Below are 27,339 nucleotides of genomic sequence, written 5' to 3' on the forward strand. Positions count from 1 at the left end.
TGTTTGAGCACCATTGATAAAACTGAACGTAGTTCTAATCACCTTAAAGTAACTTCTTTTAACAATAGTTTTCTTCTTTCCATTTAATCATCACCTGCTATGATAAGCAGTGATGCTGCAAAGTGTTGGGTATTTAAGGGATCTGTACTTGGCTCCATATCAAATTTCTTAGATCTTGCTTGATTTATAAATTTTACATAATCCTGTTAAGGTACCAAGGTGTTTAGGGGTGAGGAAGGCTTCTGCATATTCACCCAACTTCAAAATAGCTTTGTTTTTCCCTATTTTTTAATTAGGTTTCTGAAGACAAAAGGTTTTTCTCTGCCATATTCATTTCTTCAGAATTTTAGATTGCTGTTATTATTAGATCTTCTTTTTACTTTTGATTACTAGTTTATTTGGTGGTTTTTATCAGAGACTATATCCTGAAAAAATCTCTCCTTTTAGACAATATTTTTCCTGATGGTTGAGTACATGATTTTTTAAACAAATATTCTATAGTCATTAAGAGAACAAGGCACCAGAATTGTATTTATGTATTAAATCTGGCTTGTTGGTTCTATTATTAGTTTTCTTTTACTGTGTAACATATTACCACACACTTAGCGTGAAATGGCACAAATTTATTATCTCACAGTGTCTGTGGGTCAGAACTCCAGGCATAGTTTAGGAGTCTCCTCAGTGTCTTACAGGGAAAATCAAAGTGTCATCTGAGCTACCTTCTCATCTGGAACTTGAGGTCCTCGTCCAACCACATGTTTGGTGCTGAGCTCACTTCCTTGAGTCAGTTGTAGAACGGAGATTCTCGTTGCCTGCAGACCGTCAGCTAGAGGCCGCTGTCGGCATCTAGAGTCCACATGCATTCCTCACCAGGTGGCCCCTCCACGTTCATGGTTCACAGTGGAGGTTCTCTTGTGTTGTCTCTCACTTTAATCACCTTTACAAGGGGTTAGCCTCGTCCCTTTGAAGGGTTTTACCTGATTAAGTCAGGCCTATCAAGGATGATCTCCCTTTTAACCTTTTGATGATTTTTATTATCTTTTTTTCTTAACTTACTGGAATCTTTAAGGAAATGCTGTTTGTAATAATGAAATTACATTTCTCCAAACATTAGTTAAGTCCTTCAAAATTAACTCAATTTCTTTTACTTTTTTTATAGCATATAATTTGTATGAAATTTTTTATTTTAGTATCCATATATGTTTCTACATATCTTTTAATTGACTGTATTTACAGGGTGACATTAATAAATAAAATTCTATAGGTTTCAGGTGCACCATTTTATAATACATTACTTCTATATTGTATTGTGTGTTCACCTCCCATGTCATCTCCTTCCATCACCACTTATCTTCCCTTGACCCTCTTCTACTTCCCCCACCCCCTCTCTCTGCTTTATTGTTTAAGTATTTTCAATAAGCATGTATTATTTTTACAAATCAATAAAAATCATTGTTAAAAAATACTTGGAAAAATATTCAGTGGTATGTTTCAAAGTTAGACTTCAGAAAAGCATAGCTGTGGAAAATGTCATCTAAATACTTTATATTATTTTAGTATTCCTCCAAGAAGACTCTTCCAAAGTCATGCTGAAATAGTATATATTATAAAACTAATCGTGTATGTATTTTATTTTAGGAAGAGGAGTGCGCTTATATTACATAGGTGGGGAAGTTTTTGCTGAGTGCCTAAGTGATAGTGCAATCTTTGTGCAGAGCCCCAATTGTAATCAGAGATACGGCTGGCACCCTGCAACAGTGTGTAAAATTCCACCAGGTATGGCTGCAACAATGTAAATAAACCTATCATGTCCACTTGCTGAGTTTTTCTGATTACTGTTAATTTTAGGCATCAGGAGATGATTTGCCTGCTCATATTCTAATATCTGTAGCCCTTTTAAAATTATTTTTACTTTGATACTCTTTTTACATATTTTTTTCTTTTTCAATCATAGGCTGTAATCTGAAGATCTTCAACAACCAGGAATTCGCTGCTCTTCTGGCTCAGTCTGTTAATCAGGGTTTTGAAGCCGTGTATCAGCTAACTAGAATGTGTACCATAAGAATGAGTTTCGTGAAAGGGTGGGGAGCAGAATACCGGTATGAAACCATATTCAGTTCTTAAGTTTCCACATCATTCTTTTTTCTTCCCTCCTTTGTGTATTCTGGAGTTCACATGTATCTGTTTTCATTGAGGTTATGGAGTAATTGTATGTGAAATAACAAAACTAGAGGCCTCTAGATTCAAAATACTGCAAATTCCTGTGCTGTCATGATAGAAGACAGAATTGAAACATGTATAGACATTCAGTGTAACATATACAGATAGTTAAATACCATAATAGGTGTATAAAGGAAGAGTTATGGCCTTTCATGGAAGGCGAAATGTTTCCTCTGGCTCATGAAGGCCTGTGGTAGAGATGTAGGAGATTATTATGTAGGTTCTAAAAGATGCATCATATTTTAGTAGTCATAGCTGTGAGGGTGTGGCAGATGATGATTCTGGAAATAAAATAGCAGTTCAGTTTGCCTGGATTATAGAGAAAACAGAAGAATAAGGCTGGGTAAATAAATTGAGAATACTTGAATATAAGGTTAAGAGCCAGAACTTGATTCAGTGAGAACAGGGTAGGATACTTGTTTTGGTGCCAGGCACTATGCTGTGTTTTAAATGTGGTTATCTCATGCCTTTCAACATTGCTACACATTTCTGTTACTAGCCTTTCTTTTTTTAAGCTTACAGTCTTTGTAATAAAAAAAATGGTTCCAGACTGATATTTATTTGGAAATAGGCTTAGAAAAGATTTGATAATCTGCCCACGGACAATTCCAAGTGGTGAAGACAGGACTTAAGGAAAGCTCTCCTCAACTTTATCCTCTTCTCTAAATTCAGTGGCAACAGTTACATAATTGGGTTGTACAAAAGCAAATTTGTCATCAGGGGATAATATAGATTATGTAGATTGGATTCCACATCAAAGAAAAGGAAGACTTTTGCAGCATATTAAAGAGTAGAACTGTAAGTAAAATACTTCATCTTTTTCCAGCTCATATTGCTTACTCTTTGTCTCCTTAAGAAGATATTCATATAGTACAGCAATAGTATTCCTATTTTATTCCACAATTTGGGCCCTTCTTCAGAATTTATTTCATTTTATTTGTACTTGATTCCTGATCTTAAATAAGTTACGCGAGGTGTATGACATTTGAGATAGATTGAGGTCTGCTGGTTGAATATTTTTATGGAAATATATTCTGTTATATTTTTATATCCTATATATCATAAAATGAAGACTTCTCACTATTTTTTCCAAGTTATATTAGAATAATTCATTTTGTGACTTGGCTGTAGTTCTCTTTGCTTTAATTATTTCCCTTTTGAGATGTGAAACCTCTAAAGAGTACTGAGTTCTTTTTTTCTTTTGGACGAATTGAATTGATATTAAATTGGAACCTGAGTTGATATTAAAATTAGATTCAAATAGAACTATCAAATTTTCAAGTCAGACCTTTTCATTTTCTTTCAAATGTTGGAGAACATAGTAGAAATTCAGTTGGATTTAATATGAACTGGTTAGGGAGACTTCCATGTTTATGGGTCTTCTGCTAAGAGCACTTTTAATTTGTAGAGAGAGATATGATACAACCCTTCATTTACTGTGAACTCTGCCATTCTTTAACCCAGAGATAATTTAAAATCTATCATTGTGAGAAGCAGTAATATACAGTGGGGTTCTATGGATATGGAGTCAGGTACATCTACTTTGGATAATTAAGAAACTTCCTTGAACATACACAGATAAAAATAAAATCCATGTATCTGTGAACTATGATTAGTTACCAGGAACCTTTTATCTTGAATGACACTCTGGAGCTGTGAGGAGGTCAGTCTAATGTTTGGATTTCTAAAACTATTCTTCCGTTTCTTTATTGCCTGCTCAGTTCTCAGCATAAAAGTCAGGAATATAGTAAAAAGGAAATATAGATGTGTAAAGAATTCATATTTTATTGAGGAATGAGTGAACCAGTACTGGAGTAGCTAAACAGGTAAGGAGATGAATAGTAACCTCAAGTGCAATTTTGTGCTCAAAGAGGCAGAGTGACAGCCTTCTTAACCTTACTTCTGCCCTTTGGTGACCTAGATTAAGAATTATTCCTGAAGGTTAAACTAATGTAGTAATAAAATGACCAGCTTGAATACAAACTGGGAAATATCCAGAATTCAGCAAATGGCAAAATCACAATTAAAAGAGATTTTGGCAAAATTATTGTCAAAGAGCCTGACCCAAAGGAGAGATGAAAAGCTGAGCAACTGTTTATGAACAAAACAAAAAGAATGGAGGGGAAGATCAAGATTCAGTCTTGCCTATACCTCATGGTTAATGTGAGGCAGTGTGTGAAGTGTGCTCCTGCAGTTTTAAGCTGCATTTAGTCATTATATAGTATCTAAATCAAAACAAGGCAGTGATTCTGTACGGATCAGATTTTGGGACTGTTGTGTTGTTTTGTGTCATGTATTAGGAATGAGCATAAATCAAAATATCTTAGTGTGTGTCCCAGACCCTGCGACAAGGATTCAAGTGCAAAGAGTTTGTTTAGGAAATGGAAACCCTGGTAAGGAAGGAGGAAGGAGGAAAGTGAGGTAGGGGAGGGAAGGCAGCCAATATTATTATTAATCCATCTACTGTAGTGGGTGGGTCACTAGCTTATTCCCATAGGCAAACTTTGGGAAATGGTAAAGAACAGACAGAATTGTTTCATCCAGAGGGAAAGGAAACTGGGCATTTAAGTGCTAATGCTGTGTCATGGCTGGAGGGTTGCTCCTGAGGAAATGAACTTCCCCGCACTGCACTTCTAGTCTCCTGTACGTGGGGGCCGAGCCAAGTTCTCAGGCAGATACATGCAGATACCTAAAGGTGGAAGGTCTAGAGAGAACACTGAAAACTCTGAGGGGAATAATGGGGCACTGACACCCTCTGCTACTAAAAATGCACATCCTTTGAAACACAGTTTTAAATTATATTGAGTGTGTGTTGCTTAGAGGTGAAGTGTTAATAATGACCTTTTCTCCTGTTTGAAGGGCTGTCACATTGAAGAATCAAGGAGATTTACTGAGTTTTATTGTATGTTAAGTAAAACAGAACTAAAATCAGTACATGGAAGTGACAGGATGTCTGAATAATTCGAGATTCCTAGACAGTAACCCTTTTTGTTGAAGTACTAAGAGTGTTTCTTATTAAAAGCCTGCAGGATGTTGCCGGAAAGGATGTTAATTGATTGGCTTTGTCCAGGAAAGTTGAACTACAACTCTTAACATTCTGTGATAAGCTAGAGTCAGAATTTTATTTTGTTATAATTTAAATTTGAGCCCTCTTCTATTTAGATTTCATTTGGTATTTGAATATTTTTTATTCTGTGGTTGATAAATACATAGGGTAATTATATATTCTGGTTAGTGTGGGACATTCCTGGTTTATGTCTCTTGCCCAGGCATGATTATTAGTATGAGACGACATTCTCTTGTAGATGTGTCCCATTTTGGATGGTAAATAATAAGGTCACCCTACTAATTTTAATTTGAGGGGAAAAGAATGTTTTTTTATAAATCTCTTTAAAAGGAAAAATGTCATTGGGAATACTTATTAGATAGACTTTGAGGATTAAGAAATTTTCAAAATAATTATAGTAGATATCCAAACTTAATACTTATTCAAAAGAATTTAGATTTTATTATATAAAACCTTCTACTTCATCAAATTCTTAATGCATGTAGCTAAATATAGTCATGTTCTTTTAATTTCATAATTATTTGCTTGTATTCCTTTACACAGAAGGCAGACAGTAACGAGTACGCCTTGCTGGATTGAACTTCATCTGAATGGACCTCTACAATGGTTGGACAAAGTATTAACTCAGATGGGATCCCCTTCAGTGCGTTGCTCAAGCATGTCATAAAGCTTCGTCACCAATCAAGTCCCATCAAAAGACTTACTGTAACAACTCTTCTGTCATAGTATTTGTGTGTGGTCCCCATGGACTGTTTATATCCAAAAATTCAAGCGAGAAAACAGCACTTGAGGTCTCATCAATTAAAGCACCTTGTGGAATCGATTTCCTATATTCGAATATTAGATGGGAAAATTAGTGTCTAGAAATACCCTCCCATAAAGGAGGAAGAGAAGATTTTAAAGACTTACTGATGTCTTCTTGGGCATAAAATTGAGTGTCCCAAAGGTTTATTAATAACAGTAGTAGTTATGTGTACAGGTAATGTATCATGATCCAGTATCACTGTATTGTGCTGTTCTATACATTTTTAGTTTGCATAAATTAGGTGTGTGTGTGCTGCTCCTTGATTTAGGCAAGCCTTTATAAAGTACACAGTACCTTATCTGTTGTTCCCACTTCCTCGTTATTTTTGTGTCTTTTTTAATATATAATATATATCAAGATTTTCAAATTATCATTTAGAAGCAGATTTCCCTTGTAGAAGAACTAATTTTTCTGCCTTTTACCAAAAATAAACTCTTGGGGGAAGAAAAGTGGATTAACTTTTGATATCCTTGACCTTAATGTATTCAGTGGATCTTACACATTTATTCTTGTTGGTTTGTTTGTTTACTGCTAAATCTCACGGTAAGGAAGCCTTGCAGAATATCTTTCCAAACCTCTTCTCAATTCCTGCTTTTGTCCTGGAGCCAAAACAGCCTATCCTGACACCCATCACCAGGAATGGTTGTATGGGTGCTGCCAGCACCAGTCACTTCTGGGTACAGTAGGAATTCAAGTGGAGTAAGTTGCTTTGTCTTACACATTTCAACAGATAATACTTGACATGTGTGACCTAACAGTCTATTGATTTATCCTGACACCTCATAAAAAAATGCACAGGTGGCAGTGTAATTATTTTCAGGGAAATACTACAATTGATTTTAGTATATTTATCCTTTTTAAAAGCCAATCTATAGATGTAAACACTCTTTTTTAAAGGTATTTAAAAATATTTCAATAGCAGACCTAGTGCTCTTTGTTTTGAGTTTTACTTGATTTAGTTACCAGATTGTTTTATGAATGGACCTTTTGTAAATGTAATTGCTCCTGCAAAATACCTAGAAAAGTGATACTGAAGTATGATCAGCAGTTAAGGGCCATCTGTTTTTGTATATTCTCTCATTTTGTGTAATTATTCTAGAATTTTAAAATTTGGGAGAGAGTCAGTTTAGCAACTTCTTTAGCTTATAATTACCAACAGTTTGAACTGTTCTTAACTGATCCTGAATATATAATATATGGTGGACTCTCAGAGCCGACCATGTGTTATGCTCTGCAGTAAGAGGAGAGTTCGGAAGTTCTGTGTGGAGTCCGTTCTGCAGCTGCTAATTCTTAGGTCTAATGTTAAGTCATTGCTGTTTGAACATTAATTGTTTGCATCTCAGCAGAAATGAAAAATAACCACTTTACCTTCCCTTCCAGTAAATTTTTATATTTTTGAAGATACCTTAGGTACTTGTTGTTTGAAACCATATTCATCTGTCTCTACAGGTGTCATTTTCAATACTTTTCAGCATTTGGTTGTTTTCTGTTAGATATTCCTCATTTTCCAGTATTTGTATGTACATGTATGTGTTCTTGTAGACTTGTAATAATTTTTTATTCATGCAACAAATATTTATTGTTCACTTGTTATATGTGCCAGGAATTTTCTTTGCCTTTGGGTAAAGGTGAACAAGACAGATCCAGTCCCCTCCTGTGCTGAGACAGCAGTTACTATCACCCCTAATTGGCTTCTTTATGAAGGAAATAAATAGGGTAATAGAGCAAAGCAGAGGATCTCTAAGGAAGAGATGCTTGAGTGAACACTTGGCATGAGAAGGGAGCAAGCTGTGTGGAGAGCCAGGGGAAGGTAGGCATTCCTGGCAAAGAGAACAGCATCAGCTGCAAGGGCTCATTTTGGAGGAAACACATTATTAGGTATGAATGCTTTATATGGACACCAATACACAGATCCAAACTGAAGGATCAGAGTGGCTCTGTAATTTATAATAGTTGAAGGTGGCCTTATTTTGTGGTAGACTGTTTCTTGTGTCATTCTCAGTAATATTTCTTCCTCAAGCCCTTGCTGTGAAGTTTGTCATTTGCACCAGGTCAGTACCATTTAACAGTCACTTCTTTAAATCTGCCTTGGGCAGGTTTTCAACAGTGTAATGTCTGGCTGCTTGCTTCAGCCTTCCTGCTGCCCACTAATTACTACTTCTACAGTGTATCTTGTGATTTGAGTAAACGTCCTAGTTATTACCACTGTCAGATCTGCTGGAGATACTAGGCAAGCCTCTGTCCTTTGGAAGTGTTTACTTGAAAACTTGGGAACAGTTCTGGAGGCGGGGAACAACTTTGAAACTGGTAGAAGGTCCTGGCAGCTACTGTGGCATTGATGTATTAAGTGAAGCAGTGCCAGCTACAGCTGTCAGTAGTGGATCACTGCTCCACGGTTATGGCATGGTTCTGTGCACCACGAAGCTGGGACTCACATCTTAGGAAACACCTACTGCATACTTAATGCCTGCCAAGCAGTTGACTTCATGGTGGTGATTACATTTGTGTGAATGTATTTAATGATCATGGTCACATTTGCTTTTTTCTTTTTTTGTTTTTTATTTATAAATTGTTTCTGAAATTTCTGGATCACAGTTGACCAAGAATAACAGAAACCACAGATAGCACAACAGTGGATTAGAGGGAGCAACAGTGGTTATCAGAAAGGCAGCATTAGCCCATTGACATTAGTGATAGAGATGTTTTTAAACAATACCTCCCTATAGTTTCTTTAAAGATGTTGAATCCTACAAGCATTGCTTTGTCTGCTTCTGCTTCATATTCAAGTAGTCCCCCAAGTACACAGCCGCTTTCTGGGAGGTTCACATTTCCGATTTCTTGGGCTATACCAACAAAAGAGCATCTGCAGTGTCCAAGTAGTGATCCCAACCAGCAGCTTTATTCCATGTCTGCTTTGTAAGGGATGCTGTTTTTGCATTGGTTTTGTTTGCAGAGGCCTATTAACTTTCATGCTTCCACCACCCCTCCTCCCCTTTGTAAAGGTTGTTTTCATTCTTCTAAGTGATGAGCTGTCCTCTCTGTTGAATTTTGACTTTATTTAAATTAGCAACATTATTTATCATTTCTCCTTCACAGTACTAGTAAGTTCCTCAGTTTAACAACATGAAAACTATATAAATGGCCATGCTGTCTGTCACATTTAGATGAATGATGGTTTTTGCAGTGGATTTGATTCAGTAGAGACAGCTTTGAGCTGGCCTTGGAAATTGGAAGCTAGTGATGTTTCCACTGACTTTGTTCCAACCAGTGGCAGCTTTATTTTTATTCTATATTAAAGTTCTACATAGATTTCTTTCTTAAAAAAGTTTAAAAACTAGGTTGAAAAGTCTTTATAACCACTGGTTAAGATTAGAAAAAAACAACAACTGGATTTCGGCCAACTTTTTGGAATAACCCTGCTTCTGTTTTTCTTATCCCACTTAAAGAAATTTTCCTTTTTAGGTTGAGAGTACACTAAGTATATGATTATACCTTATGGTATACATTAATTCAATAAATATTTATTGATACCTGTTCTTTACCCAGCCACTGTGATAGGTGTTGAGTAATAAAACCATGACTGCATTTTGGTCCTGACCTTCAAGCTTAGTCTTGTGGGAGTTACACATATCTTGGGACCTGTCACTTTGCAAGGACATCTGCCTACTTTTTTGTGAAAGCTAAATAGTCTTACTCTGTACTGTTACTCCTTTTCTGTATCCCAAGTTTATATTTGCAAGTTGTTGAATAGCTAGATTTTCTTTTTAACCTTAAACCATATCCAGTTTTGTTCGATCCATTGTTCTTTTAAACATTGTCAAATTTTCTCCTTTGTTAAAATTATGGTAGTTTCACTTTACTCGTACCTATTGTCAGTTTCATCAAGACTAAAACTTTGAAAGTGAAAAACAATCAGTACAGTTTCTTGCTAGTTGAAGTAAAATAAAAGGGTGTATATACCCAGGTGGTTTCTCTACCTCTTCCAAAAGCTGTGCAAATACACTTTTAGGATCATTCTGCCCTTTTTTTTTCTTTAATAACTAATTACTTTGGACATTCACTCAATAATAGGCACCCTCTTGATTGATAGTGGGATATAAAGTAATACAAGACAGTCTTCACTGTACTTAAAATTTGTCTTATGGACAGTCTTTGCTTTCATAGCCAAACATTACAGCTTCACAGTTTGCCCTCCACTCCCCACCCCCACATCTCTAGATAACGAAGTAGTCTGTGGACATAGAAACACATGATATTTTTTTTCTTTACTCCATCTAATGCATTGATACGTAGACATAACAAATTATTGCCTATTTTCTGTGTGAGCTTTTTCTAAGTTCTTCATATTTATGAGCTGAATTTTAATATTCGCTTCAGTTGACATGCGCTTCTGCTGGTTTAGCTGGTTGCCCTCTCCCTTGCCAACTTTGCTTTGCGTACATTAGAATGTTTCTCTCCTTTGACTTTTACTAAAGACCAAAAAGGTGGTGCTGTTCATATCCAGGGGTCTAATTTCTTCATGAAGGTTGCTGTTGTTCAAATTGGTCAATCACTAACAAGAAATTCTCTTCATTTTTATCTTTATAACTAGCAAATAACATAAATCATCAGATTCTGTTTAACTTAGCTTTAGGATTATGAACTTTTCTGGCAGTTGCACCAATGATTTTCCTGTAATACTAGCCCTGTTTCCTTGGAGCAAGCATAATGGATTGTTGTGTTTTGTATAATCAAGAGTCATGATGATAGTGTGTGATCTCTAAAGGTAGTCAGAATACTACTATTGAATTTCTTTTACATCTTCCTTTTCAAGCTTTCCATGAGTATTTTGCTCAGACTACTTTTTATGTATGGGGATTGAGGAACAAATGAGCTCTTGGTGTGGAATTCCTCTTTGGTGAAATGTGGCCTAGACTAGATCTAGATGGCCTTTATGATAAGGACTTTCTTGTCTAATGTATTCGCATAATTTCTTGAGTAGGAACTGTTTTATCTTGGATATTATAGCTAACTTTATAGATAGAATAACTGCCTTAAATCTTTTTAATAGGAAATAAATTATATAATGTATGTGTATTGATTTTTATATACATACATGTACACTTCATAGAGAAACCTTAACAGTAGGGATCTGCATATATTTTTAAAATGTTGAATGCTTCTGTTATTTCAGTGAAGTTCTTAATTTGCTTGCAGACATTTTCCTTTCATGGACAATCAGAATAAATTTTTTATTCTGCCAGAGTCCTAATGTGGCAGTTCAGTTAGTGTGCCATTTTTAAGCAGCATGATAATTAAGAATCATAACTGGAATTCATTAACATCCAATAAAGCTCTGCCGTATACCCCTTCATTAAATTATTATACATTCAGTGGTCTCTGGAAGGTACTAACTTAGGTTAACTGCTTTTCAGTGTTAAGAGTGAGGCCCCACTACCACCTTTAATTCGCTTCTCTTTGGTGTAAGATAGCTGCTTAAGATACCCTGGGAGTACCACTTACCAAGTTCAGTTCTCTGGTATTTAAGGGTAGCCCGAAGATGATGCAGACCTGATTTTTTTAGCTGTGCTCAACAGAAATGGACTTCTCAAAGTTCTTTGGGCCATCTCTGATTCACAGAAATCTGACAAGAGTATATTGGCTCCAGTTAATTTCAGTATCAGTTGTTTTGCTGCTGTGAGATCCATAATAGACTGAAATTTTGCCATTAGTTGGGATGTAATAACCCCTTGGAAGAATAAGGATGATGGGAGTGAGAAGGTTCATTAACTATACACAGAGGACTTTCAGATTTTTCTTGTAAAATTTACTGAAAAATAATATTTTACCCTCTGGAAAAAAAAAACAATTTTCCAAAATTTTTAGTTTTCTCTTTTGAGTTGGGGGCAAGGGGTTAGGAATTTACTTCCTATTTCTAATTAAAGGTGATAATTTATAGAATCATGAAATCCATAATGTATGAATTTCAGAACAAAGGTCAAGTTTTAGAATTATAAAAATAACATTTTCCATTTCACACTATACTGTTCTTTCTGTGGCTTTAAAGCTTTTTGGCTATTTTACAATGTTAGTCACTAGCGAACTTGGCCATATTTCTGGTTCTATATTAAGTTCTACCCTTTATAATGCTGTAGCATAGAGTTGGTTCTCAACATTTGTCTGTTGAGAGAGAAGTCCTTAAGTCTCTTCTTCCAAAGAAATTTTCCTTTTTTAATTAAGTCCCCAAGAAAATATCTGTAACTTTTATTATTTACATTCTTGGATTGTTCAAAAAATATTGGTGAGAAAGAATAGGGTCTTTTCTGGTGATTATGTTTGTACCTGCTTTGAGAATGTAGCCATTTGTTGGTTTATGTAACTAATATATGCACAGATTAATTTAAATTTGAAGAATTATCACATGTAGCATGAATTTAAATTAAAAAATAAGTTTCTTGGCAAAATGCAGAACCCAAATTGGTCATTTTTTAGACCACCTTTATCTCAGGTTTTATTTTTGCTTTTTTTGACCCTGACCTTTAAGGCATAAATATTTGTATCTTTTTTGATTAGTGATAGTGAAGCTGTAACATTAACGGTTTTTCTACAAGGTGGCAAAACAAGAAAACTGGAGAGATTAAGATGAAAGCACTTCTGCACTTGTTGGACAAGATCACAGCACTGTAGGCAAAATAAAAATGTTCATATCTGAGAATACTCTTTTTGCCATCTTTCCCCAAGGCCAGAGCTTCTGGTGGAGCATAGTTCAAAGTAACGTGATTCAGTAATCTAAGAGAAAGACCTCCAGTTTTCTTTTCAATATGTGAAGCAAGAATGTGGGAAATAGTTGGCAATGAGTGTTTTCACTTAAAAAAAGAATAGAAGAGACACCTCAAACTGGATTATTCATTCAGCTCTGAAATTTTTGAAAAGATACAGTAAAATACTATATATCTGGACAAAAACAGAACCTTTAGAGGATTTGTCTGAGAACAGGTTGCAAAGATGAACTCTTATACACTGTTCACAAAATGGCTCAAGTACTCAACTATTCTTAATTGATACCATTAAATAAGATATTTATGGACTCCCTAGGCATTAGCCATTAGCAGGTGTCCTAAAAGTATTTTTGAGCTGATACCCACATAGGTAGCCTTATGCTCTTGAAAATTTTTATCTTTTCTCTAGAAATACCAAGGGAGGAGTGAGTGGTATTTTTAGGGTAAGCAACTGCCCTTGTGTGCCAGGGACTGGGCTTCTCTGCATGCAGGACTTTCAGTGCTAAACCCAGGAAAGTCCCAGGCACCCCAGTAGGAGCTGAACACCCTAGGTTTTCGTGGATTTCTTCTCCCTTAAATGTGTAATGGTTGTGGCAAAATTTAACTGTTTTGTGGCTGTCAACATTTTTGATACTTGGGTATGTTTCCTTCGGTCACTCATTACCATGGTGGTGAGACTAACACTTAGAAATTTAAGGAAGTTATCTATCTAGTTCAATGAGAGAGAAGAGGCAACTAGATAACTAAGTTCTTCCGATCCTGTATGTATGTATATGTGAGGACCAATCACATCTCTATGGGGTTCAATGTAATCTGTAATTTAAAATTTCACAGTAAATTAAAACTGAGTGGTGTTGTGGAATTCTTTTCCCATGAGGGAAAATACGGCCTTTGGTGCTCCATCCTCTACTACATTCCCCAAACTACCCTGCTCAAGAAGCCAAAATGTGGTATTATATATATTCCCCATAAACATTTTATTGAGAATACTAAAGGTAGCAGCCACTTGCAGGTGAATGAATTGGATGTCCTGACCCAGACTGAGCAGTACCCTCAGTTCTGATAGCCTTCTACCCCTCAGGTGCTTACCAGCTAGAACACCGACCGCAGAAGGTGAGATTTTCTAATACAGCATTAATTTTGTAATGCAATGTGATGGATACAGAGTGTGTTCTTGTTTCCCTGTGGTAGTCTTCAGAGACTGCACTGTGCACTGTGATATAGATGGTAGATGTGTTCTTTGTAAGCTTTAATCCTATGATTGTCAAAAGTATGATGTGGTTCCATTTTTTAAAAAAAAATTAAACAATGAGCTGAGGCTTTATTACAGCTGGTTTTTAATTTAAAATTGTGAAATAAGATTTCCTTTCCCCCCACCCACACCAAATATTTTAGTCTATTTAAAGTACAAAAAACAAACCAGTTCTAAAGAAAACACTGCTTAAATGTTCTGTGATTTCTGGTCAACTTTTATATATATTTGTGTGTCTGTACATGCTTTCACTTTCTACCTTGTTTGCTCTCTGTGTTAATAGTACTTTTGCCTTTGACAAGTGAACATTTTTCCTAGCATTAAAACAAAAAGCCATGTGAGTTGTTTACCATGTTATTATGGGGCTAATTTTTAATTGTTTTCACTGATTTTGATTTAAAATTTTTTTTTTAAGGGGATATATTTTGCTGTCTGTGCCCTAAATTACGTAGAAACAAAAATTCTAGTGTTTCACACAATAGAGGTCTGATTAAGAGTATGTGTTTTTACTTTTTATGTTTGGTGTTCTGTAAAAGATCCCACTCTCCTGGCAGACAGATAAATGTTGCTTACCATCCCCCCCACCATGCACATACAGCAGAGACCCCCCAGTGCTAATAAATTAGGCATTTTAGTTTATTCAGAGCTTGCCTGTGCCAAGTTGATGATATAAACAAAAACAGACTTGAAGGTAAAAAAATTTACATCGACTCTCAAAATATACTCTTAGCCAAAAAGGAAGTGCTATTTTTTAACGTGACTCCCTTGAAAAATATTAGGGAGACATAGTGTAGTCATAGTTCTGTCATCATGAAATAATTGAAAAACTTAAAAACTTTTTAGATCAACTAGATTTCCTTGTGCCTTTTAAGAGCTTAGTTCCTAGGATGAATCAGTAAGTCTCTGGTTAGCAGACTGTTGTCTTCAAACCATTTTAAACAGACATGCTTCAGCATGCAACAAGACGGACCTCAAAAGCTAAAATACCCTGTGGCATGGATTTCATCAACAACTTTGAATAGGTAGAAAACCTATTTAAACGGATTCTGCTTAAATAAGATAATACCTTGAGTCCATACTATAAACCAGGGGTCAGGAACCCAAGGCTCATGAGCTAGATATGGCTCTTTTGATGGCTACATCTGGCTCACAGACAAATCTTTAATAAAATAAATAATAACGTTAAAAATATTAAACATTCTCATGTAATACAATCAATTCATTTCCTACCTCATGTTCAGGATTGGGGGTGGCTGGAGCCAATCACAGCTGTCCTCCGGGACAACACCAAATTTTTATTGGATAATGCATAATGTACACGGGTCGTTGTATGGCTCTCATGGAATTACATTTTAAAATATGTGGCGTTTATGGCTCTCAGCCAAAAAGGTTCCTGACCCCTGCAATAAACCATCTAAAAGGAATCTTCCAACCTTGAACTTAGAACATCACTTCAGTTGACGGGAAGACGAACAGATTCTTTTCCATTATCACCTCACCCTGAGAACGTTCTTGCCAATCAGTCCTTCAGTGACACTGGTTATCTGCGCTGGGAGGTTTCTGTAACAACCCCAGTGTTCATAATGGCACTTGTTTCTCAAGGGGCGGGAGAGTAGCGGAGAAGTATTATGTGGTTTGTTTGGGCTTTCTCCTCACCTGGCACATTGTTTCCTTCAAAACAGATTGAAAGACCCTTAGTGCGGGAAGCAAGCATGGTTGTATCAAACTGTTTTACTCGAATGCAGTCCTTTTAAGCATCAAAGGGTGGAGACCATGGTTATTTGCTACTGGAGAATGTAGTTCACCAGGTGGTTGTCCAGCTTCCTTTTTAACAGATTCTTGTCCTTTTTATCAAAATATACAAAGATAAGCGCAACCTGAAAATGAAGTTCACAAGTGTAGGAATTCAAAAGAAAAAGTCAAAGGTATACGTCAAACCTATTTTCTGCTACAAGAAATAGATATAGAAATACTTGTTGACTTGATCAAACTCATGGTGATTTGGTAAAAAAGCAAAAGTCATGCTAGTTTGCTCATAGGAAGGCATAATGCTTGATCAGTTTACTAGAAGGAAAGAACATCGAGTCAGACTTACGGTAATGGGTTCAGAGAGAAGCTAGCACGGACTCAGCGAGCAGGCTCTTTAAGAAGCTACAAGAGAGTAGAATGTGTTACTGTTCCGGTCTAAGTTATGTGACCTTATTGGGTATAGAATACAGAGTTTGAGGTAGACATTAGCTAGTTTTTAGTCTGTCTTTTAATATCAATAGTTTTGTTGGTGGCCTCTGAACCCACCTTCATACTGTGTGGTAATGTTGCTTTAAAAGTTTTTCAAGTAGTTTAGGAAATAAATCACTGAGGAACGGGAATGTGCTTCTGAACAATGTGGTGCTGGAAGAAGATGGACAAAATACATTTAAGCACGGGTCTGCAAGGTTGCATTGGATTGGAGTAGATGGTGATGACTTTTGAAACCAGTCAGAATGAAGTTTGGAACTGAGCCTTTGCTTGTGGTTCTGACTGTGTATGAAAGCTGGACATGACTGAGCTGCTGCTGTGTACGGTGAATAAAAAACTGACAGCTGCAAGCTAGGTGGGTGCTACCTTGAGCCTATGTCTAATAATAGAGCCTAGACTTCCAGGAGGTCAAAGCCACAGCCACACCTTGGCTTTCATGATCTGCAATGGGATAGTGCTGAGCAGGCTCCCTCGATAGAGGCAGGGCCGAGGAGCAGCCACACCCCGCCACTCACTCGCACACTTACAGCTGGAGACTTCATCTGGAGAACCCTCTGAAATTTTGAGCAGAATTTGGTGCACGTAGTTTTTCCGATGGAAAGTAGCAATTTATCAGAGGCCTTCTCACTGCCCTACAACAATTCTTCCTTGAGACCACATATCTTCAACTTAAACTAGAATTCACTGATTTTTAATCAAAAGATTTTTTCATGAGAGCTTATTTCTAAACTATATTTGATCACTCTTATAAAGGCATATACATATGATGACACCCTTTTAAATGCAGATTTTAAGTATGTTTGGACTGTGGTGGGACAATGAAGATTAAATAAGCCTAGCTTAACATCTGGAATAAAAATATCCTAGGGTGTTTTTTTTATATTGAAAATGTTATTTATGAAAGAAAAAAAATAGTGTTTGTTTCACCCAAGAACCACAAGCTACTTCCTTCCAACTTTTAAATTAAGGTTTTGAATAATAGCATGTGGTATCACCATGTTTTAAAAATGTACTTAGTCAATCACAATCACATTTTCTAAGGAATTGAATTTTATAGAGATAATTGAATGCTTTCATCTGTAACCAAGTGACCTGCAAACCACTGGTTCTTTGCTGTGGTCCAGAGTTGTTAAAAGGGGAATTTTCTGCTACAATTTACATTCATAACGAGTGTATGAGGGAAGGAAAATTCAGTTTGTAAATTCTAAAATGACAAATACAAAAATTTTTATGCTAAAAGTTTACTTTTTAAAGCATTAATTTCCTGTCATAATTTTAACAGCCTTGTACTTAAATTTAATGTAAGTATAAAATCAAATACTTTGAAATCAGGCTAGATTAGGTAAACTAAATTCGGAGTTCAAAGTTTCTAGCAATGTCTATATAACATCTCACGTGGTGTGATTCTCATTTGCCAAAATGTCAACTTCATTCTCTGTCCTGCTTCCCTCTTTTCCTGTCTACTCCTGCAATCCACTGCAATCAAAGAAACCTTTAGAATACTGCCTTGTCTTAGAATATTTCATTGGTTTGTTTCTATACATTCTTTAAAACTGAAATCACAAAAGGCAGAGATGTCTAAGAATCTGTCTTGTTATTACAATCTTTAAAACTCCTTTGAAAATTAGTTCAGATTTTGTGTATCCACTGTCTCTAATTTATATTTGCTTGAGTGTACATTTTTCTAATTAGTATCACCACAAAGGAACAACTAAACTTCAAATTCATTATTTACATAATCTGTGATTGGCTGAAAAGTGATACCGAACATACTATAAAATCTTTTAAGATAAAACAAATGGCGGAGGGCCTTCGATTTAGTCTCTGGTTGTCTGAATGTTTCTCAACTGGGAGTAGTAAAATCTATAGGCCATTTAAGCAACAAGACTGCTAAGGGTGAAATGCTCGAAGAAAACTGCTCTGCAGTGGTCAAATTCTCCAGTTATCTTGGATGATGAAATAAAAACTCAAATGCTTCCTTTAAACAAATTTTTTCAGTCTTTAATAACTTTGAAGAGAAGAACATTCTGCTAGTTTTAAGTCTTAGTTATTTCTGATATAATGCGAAGTGCAACTGGTCTCAGAATCAGGTCTTGATTTGGGCCCTGATTCTGCCAATTTATGCTGACTTTAGATAAATCATTTAATCAGCCTGCCTCAAGTTTCTCATTTCCTCAAATTCCTCAAAATAAGGATGTTACTTTTCAGTATGGATATGAAGTATTAAATGAGAACTTTTGAGAGCACTTTGCCCAAAGTAGGTTCTCATTGACTGCAGTCCACAGAATGTCAGGAGATGTGAACAGGGAAGGTTTGTACTAAACCTTCCTCTCAGGAGTTGTGAGAGCGAAGTCACACTCAGATGTCAATTAAGTGAAAACCTGTAGCAATTATCTGTTGCCATGGAAATAATGCCATACCACCCACCAAAACCCAGTGATGTGCATCAGTGAACATGCATTTAGTTTTATGAGTTAGAGCAATGATTTAGGCTGGGTGGCTCTAGGCAGGTTTTCTGGTCATGCCTGGAGAGTCTTGCAAGGGGAGTTGGCCTTGGCTAGAGCCACCCATCCCTTTTCCACGTTTCTCATCCTCCATCAGCTAGCCCAAGCATGTCTTCATGGAGGTGGCAGAGGGTAAGCCGAACCCAATCTCACAAGCCCCTTTTCAGGTTCTATGCTTTTGCTGACCGCCATCCCCCAGAAGAAGCCACATAGCTGAGCACAGAGTGGAAAGACACTACAGAGTTAAATAGCAAAGCGGGAGGTTATGGGAGGGGTGAAGAACTGAGGCCCTAAATACAGTCAACCCACCACACCCAGGCTTTTTGTTGACCGTTCTATTTGTTCACTGGTGAAAAGCGAAAATGTGCAGAAGCTGGAGAGGTCCTAAGCTAGGATCTATTTGGTTCGAGTGTTTTTAATTCAGAGTATTATGTAGAAGCCTATACTAACAGGCACTGTGAAGGTGAGTTAAAACCCGAGGAATGTGTCTTCCTGTCTACTCTAGGTTCATCCTCAGTTGCTCCTGGCCATTATCACATGACCTGAATAAACACCCTCTAAACCCCAAGCCTGCCTTGTACAGATCTAGAAGAGTCCACCTCATAAAGGAGGTAAAAGGAAGCATTTGATTGGGAGCAATCTTTTAATGATGACCATTGACAGTCATTAGCATTGACAGCCACTTCCAAGACCTTTCTGCAACTTTTTAAAATGCTATGTTCATGCTGGTCATTTTTAGAAGCACAGTGTGCTTTAGAGGAGTTTTACCAATAATAATGCTTTAGCAATAATCTGGTTGATTGTGGTAAGTTATAACCGACACATCTTAAAAAAGGAAACCAAAGTTATCTGTGTCCTGTTTCTATATTACAAGAATCAAAAGTTGTCTGGAGAGTGAGTGAATGCAATGGAGGAAGTCAGGGAGCGAGCTTCTCTGGTGAGACTGCTGTGCTTGGCAGCCCTAGAAAGTGGAGTTGGCCTCACCCTTCAGCTTGTGTGCTCAGTGTCTCTACATTTTCCCAGAGAACTGCATAAACTCTGAGTATGTGTTTAAATGGGCTCTTCTTCCTCACAATCATCTTTAATGGTTACATAGCTTATTTTGATTATCACATAAATACACAAAAATATTTTGTCTTTCAATGGCAGCCCAGTGTGTGGAACTATTTTTTAAATCTTTTTCTAATAAACCTATTATTTTTGTAAAATTCAAAAACACCAAAAAGAACCACCCACATTATGACAACCAGAGAAAACCACCGTTTGATGTCATTTTTTAAACTTACTTTTGGTATACATGTATATTTATCAGGAAATGTTTGCAGCTGTTTTAACAGCACCTTCAGTTACAGAAAGCTATTACAAATCTTAAGAAAAATCTCTAAAATGCATTAAGCCATTCAGAAAGCCGTAATGAACATGTAATTTCACTTGCTTTGAGCAACACAAAAGATCTGTGTTGGTGTACTTAAAATTTGGTGTTTGAGCCTGGCAGGTCGGTGGCGCAGTGGATAGAGCGTTGGACTGGGATGCGGAAGGATCCAGGTTCGAGACCTTGAGGTCACCAGCTTGAGCACGGGCTCATCTGGCCTGAGCAAAAAAAAAAGCTCACCAGCTTGGACCCAAGGTCGCTAGCTCAAGCAAGGGGTTACTCGGTCTGCTGAAGGCTGCGGTCAAGGCACGTATGAGAAAGCAATCAATGAACAACTAAGGAGTCCCAACGAAAAACGGATGATTGATGCTTCTCATCTCTCTCCATTCCTGTCTGTCTGTCCCTGTCTATCCCTCTCTCTGACTCTCTCTGTCCCTGTAAAAAAAAAATAAAAAAAAAAATTGGTGTTTGAAATTAAATAGAAGAAATTTGACATCTTTTTAATGCATGAGTTTTATGTACCACATTTCCCCATGTATAAATGCACCTTTTCCCAAAAAATTTGGGGTCTAAAAACTGGGTGCGTCTTATACAGTAGTTGTAGATGTTTTTACTTTCATTTCCCTCTTTTTCCGCACTTGTTTTTGCACTCATTGTTCAAGTGATACATCATCAGACACAGATGAGGACAAGCAAATGAATGGGGATTTTGACAGTGATGAGGAGCTGTATGAATTTTATGATGAAAAAACTTGAGTTCAATAACTAATAATTTTTTTTTCAAATTTCAGGCCCCAAAATTAAGGTGCATCTAATACATGGAAACGTCTTATACATGGGGAATATGGTATTCTAAATTAAGTATATACTTTGACTAGTATATTTGGAACCAAATGTTTCTTTGTCTTTTCTGTTGCAAGTGTCCTAAAATAAAACTGCAGTAGAACCAAAGAATTTTATTGATCTGCTAGCGGTAATTGTTCAGATACAATGAGCATAGAAAGTATATTGGCGCCTGACCAGGCGGTGGCACAGTGGATAGAGCGTTGGACTGGGGTGCCGAGGTCCCAGGTTTGAGACCCTGAGGTTGCCAGCTTGAGTGTGGGCTCATCTGGTTTGAGCAAAAGCTCACCAGCTTGGACCCAAGGTCGCTGGCTCGAGCAAGGGATTAGTCGGTCTGCTGAAGGCCCACAGTCAAGGCACATATGAGGAAGCAATCAATGAACAACTAAGGTGTCGCAACAAAAAACTAATGATTGATGCTTCTCATCTCTCCATTCCTGTCTATCCCTCTCTCTGACTCTCTGACTCTGTAAAAAAAAAGAAAAAAGTAAATTGGCATATGTAGTATTAAACACACCAAGTTAATAAATTAGTAATATTACACTAAAGTATTTGTGATTACTTTCTTGATAATGTTTTGCTAAATTGGTGAGGGAGATATTAAGTCAAGACATATAGTTTCTTTTTTTCCAGCCTATAAATGCATTATCCAAAAGTATTACTACATATTTTACATATAATCCAAAATGTCATGATATACTTGGGGTATTGTTTTAAAGCTACAGGATTATATAAAGGCATTATTTCATAAACACAAAAACCTCTGAACAATACATAGATACAGTAAAATACATGAAATTCTCTTCCATTCTAACCCATCTCCACTGAAGAAAGCCATTTGTCTTTACTAAATGGGGAATGGGAGCTAAAACTTTCAAGGGCAGCTGCTCTTTCTTCCAAGTTCTGAGAGGCCCTACACGGATGTGTCTTTATCATCCCTTAGGTGACACCTCTGCTATTGCCACATTGACTCCAGAACATTCATTCTCACTGCCACTTCCTTCTCACCTCCGCCCAGTGGCAGAGGGGGTTGTCTTATGTCAGGGCTAAGCCATGTGCTCTGAGCCCTAGCTTGTTCGGCAAGACTTCTCCGACATCCTGTCAGTTATTCTTTCTCAGATTTTCGTTCTGCGTCACCACTTTTCCATTCCTACAACCTGCTTTAAAAGACAAGAGGAAAATAAGTAAATTTTTTTGACCTGCATAACTACTTCCTACCTCTAGTGAGCAGTGAAGTGCGTTGAGACAAGTTTTTACCAGCCATCTTCATTTCTGTCCCAACTCCTCACTGCAGTCACCTCCGATTGCTGTAGTTGCCCCTGGGCTCTGCACTTGACTTTTCCCTCAGACTTGGAGGAAGTGATGTTCTGTACTGAGTGAATGCTTGTATCAGTGTTTCCATGTGGTTTCCAAACTGGAGTCACAGGGAGCTACTGAAATGCAGCTTCCCTGGCTTTCCCTGAAGCGTCCTGATTTAGCAAGTCTGGAATTAGAACATTGAGATCTGCATTTTTAGAAAGCCCAGAGAGACTCAGCCAGCACACCACTGCTTTAGACCATGTTCCCTGTGGGCTTTCAGACCTTACCCCATCAACGTTCTCTTCTCCCACCTCCCACACATTAAAACTCAGACCATGCAAACAATGTTGCAGTTTCTTCATTTTATATCATTAATTTAAAATCCCTCTCGAGCCCCATCTGGCTTTGGGAGGGTGTGAGAAGAGATAGATGGCCTTAAACTTGCCAAACAAAGATAACTGTCTTATTCAGTCTATCTTGGGCTTCAGACGGCCTTTTTGAAATAAATGCTTGGCTTTTCAAGGCCCCTTTCTATTTTCCTCCTTAAGGTGGCTTCCAGCAGGCGGGGGGGGGGGGGGGGGGGAGGCCAACTCTGGGTGACAGGAAGTGGGTTCGCCAATGCTTGTGCTCAGGTCCGTGGCCAGTCTTGCTGCTGGTGTCCCATCTGTCCCTGTTGTCCACTGCCCTTGCTGAATCTGCTGGTTGATGTGACTCCTTTGCTTTTGTTCACATGTTGGCATGGCCTGCCACTGACCACAACTCTGCCATTGCCTTTGGTCTCAAGGTCTCCACTTCCAACAGCCTCTGATTTCTAACTTGAGGACCGTTTATCTCTTTGGCTCTTGGAGTAGGGGGTCAGGAAGGGAGGAGGTTGATATTTTGAGATGTCCTGAACATCCTGCTCAAGTTCTGGGAAACCGAGTGTTTTCTCAGACTAGCTAGACATCTCTCTCTACCAAAGCTGAGCTAGTGCCTGCATGCTGTATTGGGTATGCCTCTGAATCACAGGTAGAGCTTCTCTGAGTGACGTGCAGCCTTCTCTAGGCTGTGTCTAGGAAGTAGCTTATCAACTCATCATGCGATTTCTGTCTCATTCTCCATTCCTATCTCTGTCCTTCCCTCCCAAACACACACAGACACACAAGATTTGACCCTGAGAAGTAGAAAGGTGCAGTAAAAGCTGTCCCTTACAACCTACCCTTTCTTCCTAAATCTTTCTCTTCCTTCCCTAAGAGTAATTCCACTTCCTCCCTAATAAAGGTATTCTCCTTACATCAAATCCCCAGTTCCCTCTCTCTAGGGTTTAGAGTAAAACTCCGTGCTCAATTGTCCAAACATTACTTTTGGCAAGTGAGCGGAGCTCTTAGAATTTAGAACTCCTTTTCCATTCTCAAGAAAACTGCACTTTCAAGACTCCCTATCATCCTCCTAGAGATGCCAAAGAATAATCAAAGCCTGAAGGTCACGGCCAGTAGAACTGTGTTATTACTCTAGGGCACACCCTCTCCTGTCATACTAAACTTCATAGTCCAGCTTTACTGGAAACTTTGCATGGGTTGGGGGTACCCAGGCATGTACAAGAAAAATAATATCAAAGTATTGGCCCTACATAGACATTCCTGCCCTGGACTTGTTCTTTTTGGCTTCTGTGTTTGCCTAGCCTGCTTCTAGCACCTTGAGTGTCCTTTAACAGCCAGATCTGACACTAGTCACTCCTCAAAGCCCAGTTCAGGTTTTGCCACCACTATGGTTCTTTCTTTATTCTCCCCAAACTTCCTTGTCCCCTTTCAGCCCTCCCTCTGTACTGTGTTCACACCGGTGAGAGAGCATCCATCACGTTATAATTAGGCCTATGTACATCTACGTTCTTTGCTAAATTGTGAGCTCCCTTTGCCTTGGAAAGCCCTCCAGCCTTTACTCTGCACTTCCAAATGTATCCATTCTTTAAGGCCCCTCTGTAGATCTTCTCTGCAAAGCCTTCTACCTACCACTACTGAAAATTAACTATTGCCATGGCATTAACTGGTAGCAGCATTTGGATGCTCATGAGATATATGCTCAAAAACTTGTACGAGGCACCGAGACCCAGTGGTATTCATGGAAGAGACCTTGACAATGAGTGTAAGTCTAGTGGGCCTTCAGGAAGAGTGGTTTAGATTTGATGAGCGTCACTTAGGGTAGAAGCTCCTGAGGTCAGAAGCTAAAACTGGGAAGCATGCAATAAATGTTTCTTGCTCAACTGACAGGTACTCAGAAGACCTAGCCTGATTTGATTCTTTTGTGAATGCCTTCCTTTCCCGAGAGCTCGTTAATTTTTAAGTTGTTTTCTTTGAAATATTTCCCCTCTCCCCTTTTTTTGGGGGGGGGGTCTTCTGCAGGGCCCATCTTGATCAGCTGCTCTCATCTTTTGTGATAACAGGTTTTGGGAAGCCTTATCATGTGTGTTTGGGATGGGAGCAGGGGGTCAACCTAATCCAGCTTGTAGAAGGAGAGTGACCCCTTTAGGGCCCTGAAGCACTTCTTTGGATTTCAGAGGTGGTATCTTTCAAAGGACTGTAGACTCTCTAGTGTGCCTGAAGAAGGTTCAGCCAGTCTTTTTTAAACACTGGTTTTGTGCCTAGCACTGTGGGTCCTGTAGGAGAAAGACACTCCCTATTAGGAAGGACCTTGATGGGCTATCATGAATGTAACCAACTCAGATTAGAAAGCACTGTGGAATCAAAAGATCGAAAGCACAGTCTGTGGCACAAGGTACTCGGCCCCAGCAGAGCGATTAGGGTGCACAGGATGGGCTGGGAGTGGGTAGCATTGGGCTTAGAGAGGAGACCCTGAGCAGAGGAGACCCTGAGCAGAGGCCCAGTGGGGATGAAAGCATGGACGAGGTGGGAATATGGGAGGGTGGGTAAGGAGAAAACCCAGGAGATTCTTGAACAGGGGAACAACTTGATTGGTGGCCACTTAGTGTATTTTCATATGTGTACAATTTAGAATTTGCTTAGTTCTTAGTATTCCTGAGTCAAGTAAGTTCTTTTTAGGATGAGAAATCATTCCACAGGCCCTGATTACCTGGCTGGGGCGTTTCCTGGTGGCTCCTCTGTGACTGTACTCAGATAGATTGGTTGAGGAAGCCAGGATGGCAGGGGCTCTCTGACTTTACATCTGCAAGAGTACATCTTTCCACTATATAATTACCAGCATTTAACAGACTATATGAGCCCTCTGTAGGATGGCTTTTGACAAATGGGGTAGAACTCTATTATGCATTTAAAGTATACCCAGTCTTTTCAAAGTTTTTTTGCAGCAAGTCTATTCCACTCCATATTCAAGTGTGTCTCAGACCATGAGTCAAAAGGGAGTAGGTAGTGTTTTCTTTTGAGTTGGAGAATTAAGGAGAAATCTCTACCCAAATAACAGGTATGTGGTGGAAAAAATAACATCTCCCTAAATGCTTAATCATCAGGCAAGGAGATTTAAAGAGAAGATTTAAAGAGAATTACAGACAGACAGGCTGAACATTGGATACCATCCAACAAAGCTCTTAAAGGATTGGAGTCACTGCCCTGTTCTTGACTTTGACCTGGGGGGAAGAGGAGCTGGGAGACCTGGTGCAGACTCAAGAGGACTTACTGTCTTTCTTGTTCTGGGTCGTCTTTAGCCCCCTGGGAAGGGGGACTAAGGTGGGGCATTCTTCATGAGTGCACATAGCTAGACTGGCTAGTCAACTTTACAATCCCCTGAAGGTTACCGTAACCTCTTCCTGGTTGAGTTTCCAGGTTAGAGGGTTAGACAGTGCTCCCCAGCCCCCACACTGACCCTGCCTGCTTCTGGCCTGGAAACCTACAATAGCCCTTAACCACCAACTGACATCTGCCATATGCTTTAGGGAACTGAATAAAGAGGAAGGGTGGGAGGCGGGAACTAGAGAGGCTGGAGTGCTTAATTAAGGTCTGAGATATAGATAGACTGCCTGTTTCCATAACTGTGCAGAGCTTCTGCATTACAGCACCTCCCACAGAGATGTCTGAGGACAGTACGTGCTCCTGTCATGCTAATGTTGAAAACATTCCTGAGAATTCTTCCTTGAGCACTGCCTTGGACACCATTAGTAGTTCTTTACTGCAGGCTAGGTCAGTGGGCAGATTGTTAAAGGTCTGACAAGGGGATTTTACTGGGGCAATGTCTTCTCTAAAAACATGCTGTGAGAGATGGTAATACACAGAAGGTCGGGACCAGAAGGGACTCATAAAAACGAAATAAAAAATGGATGATGAATTACTATTTGTAGTGATGAAAGAAAACAGTCTGTCACCATAGAATTCTATATCCTGCAAAAATATATCTCAAAAATGAATGTGAAATAAAGATATTTTAAGATAAACATAAACTGAGAGAATCTGTTGCCAGTAGACCCACACAAGAAGAGACAGATGCTCAAGGACGTTCTCGGGTTGAAAGGAAATACTAGGTAGAAGTGGGTAAAGGACACTGACATTGGTAGCTATAAGGATGTGTTAGTCTGTTCGGGCGCCTTAACAAAATACCGTAGCCTGGGTGGCTTGTACAACAGAAATGTAGTTCTCAAAGTTCTAGAGGCTGGTAAGTTCAAGGTCAAGGTACCAGCAAAGTTGTGTTGGGCTCTCTTTCTAGCTTCAGATGACTGCCTTCTTGTTGTGTCCTCATATGGATTGGGTGGAGAGAGAGAGAATGTGTGCTCACTCTGGACACTTTTTATAAGGGCACTTGTCCCATAAGAGGGCTCCACCCTCATGATCTACTTACCCCCAAAGGACCTGCCTCCAGATACTATCACATTAGAGATTATGGCTTTAATATGTGAATTTTCTTCAAGGGTTGAGGGACATGTATATTTAGTCCAAAGAAGTGGGTAAATATAAAGGAATGGAATGAGATCTCTAAGAAAGTGGGATGGATACAGAGAGAAGAGATAGAAGGACCCTGGGTATTCCTGTATCAAGAGGTT

At 38.3% G+C, this 27,339-nt stretch overlaps 1 protein-coding gene across 4 annotated transcripts in view; it reads left to right on the plus strand.

Annotated features, from left to right (window-relative positions):
* The window catches only part of SMAD2 (SMAD family member 2), an 84,366-nt gene extending 70,192 nt beyond the window's left edge, over window positions 1-14,174 (plus strand). For all 4 annotated transcript variants that reach the window (XM_066353404.1, XM_066353402.1, XM_066353405.1 and 1 more), the window contains 3 exons: window positions 1,639-1,776; window positions 1,955-2,099; window positions 5,831-14,174. In XM_066353404.1, coding sequence (XP_066209501.1) covers window positions 1,639-1,776; window positions 1,955-2,099; window positions 5,831-5,954 — 407 coding nt within the window. In that variant the 3' untranslated portion in view covers window positions 5,955-14,174. The remainder of the gene's footprint in view (window positions 1-1,638; window positions 1,777-1,954; window positions 2,100-5,830) is intronic.
* The last annotated feature ends 13,165 nt before the right edge of the window (window positions 14,175-27,339 follow it).

This window comes from Saccopteryx leptura, chromosome 11 (genome assembly GCF_036850995.1).
Source record: "Saccopteryx leptura isolate mSacLep1 chromosome 11, mSacLep1_pri_phased_curated, whole genome shotgun sequence".
Taxonomy (NCBI): Eukaryota; Metazoa; Chordata; class Mammalia; order Chiroptera; family Emballonuridae; genus Saccopteryx; species Saccopteryx leptura.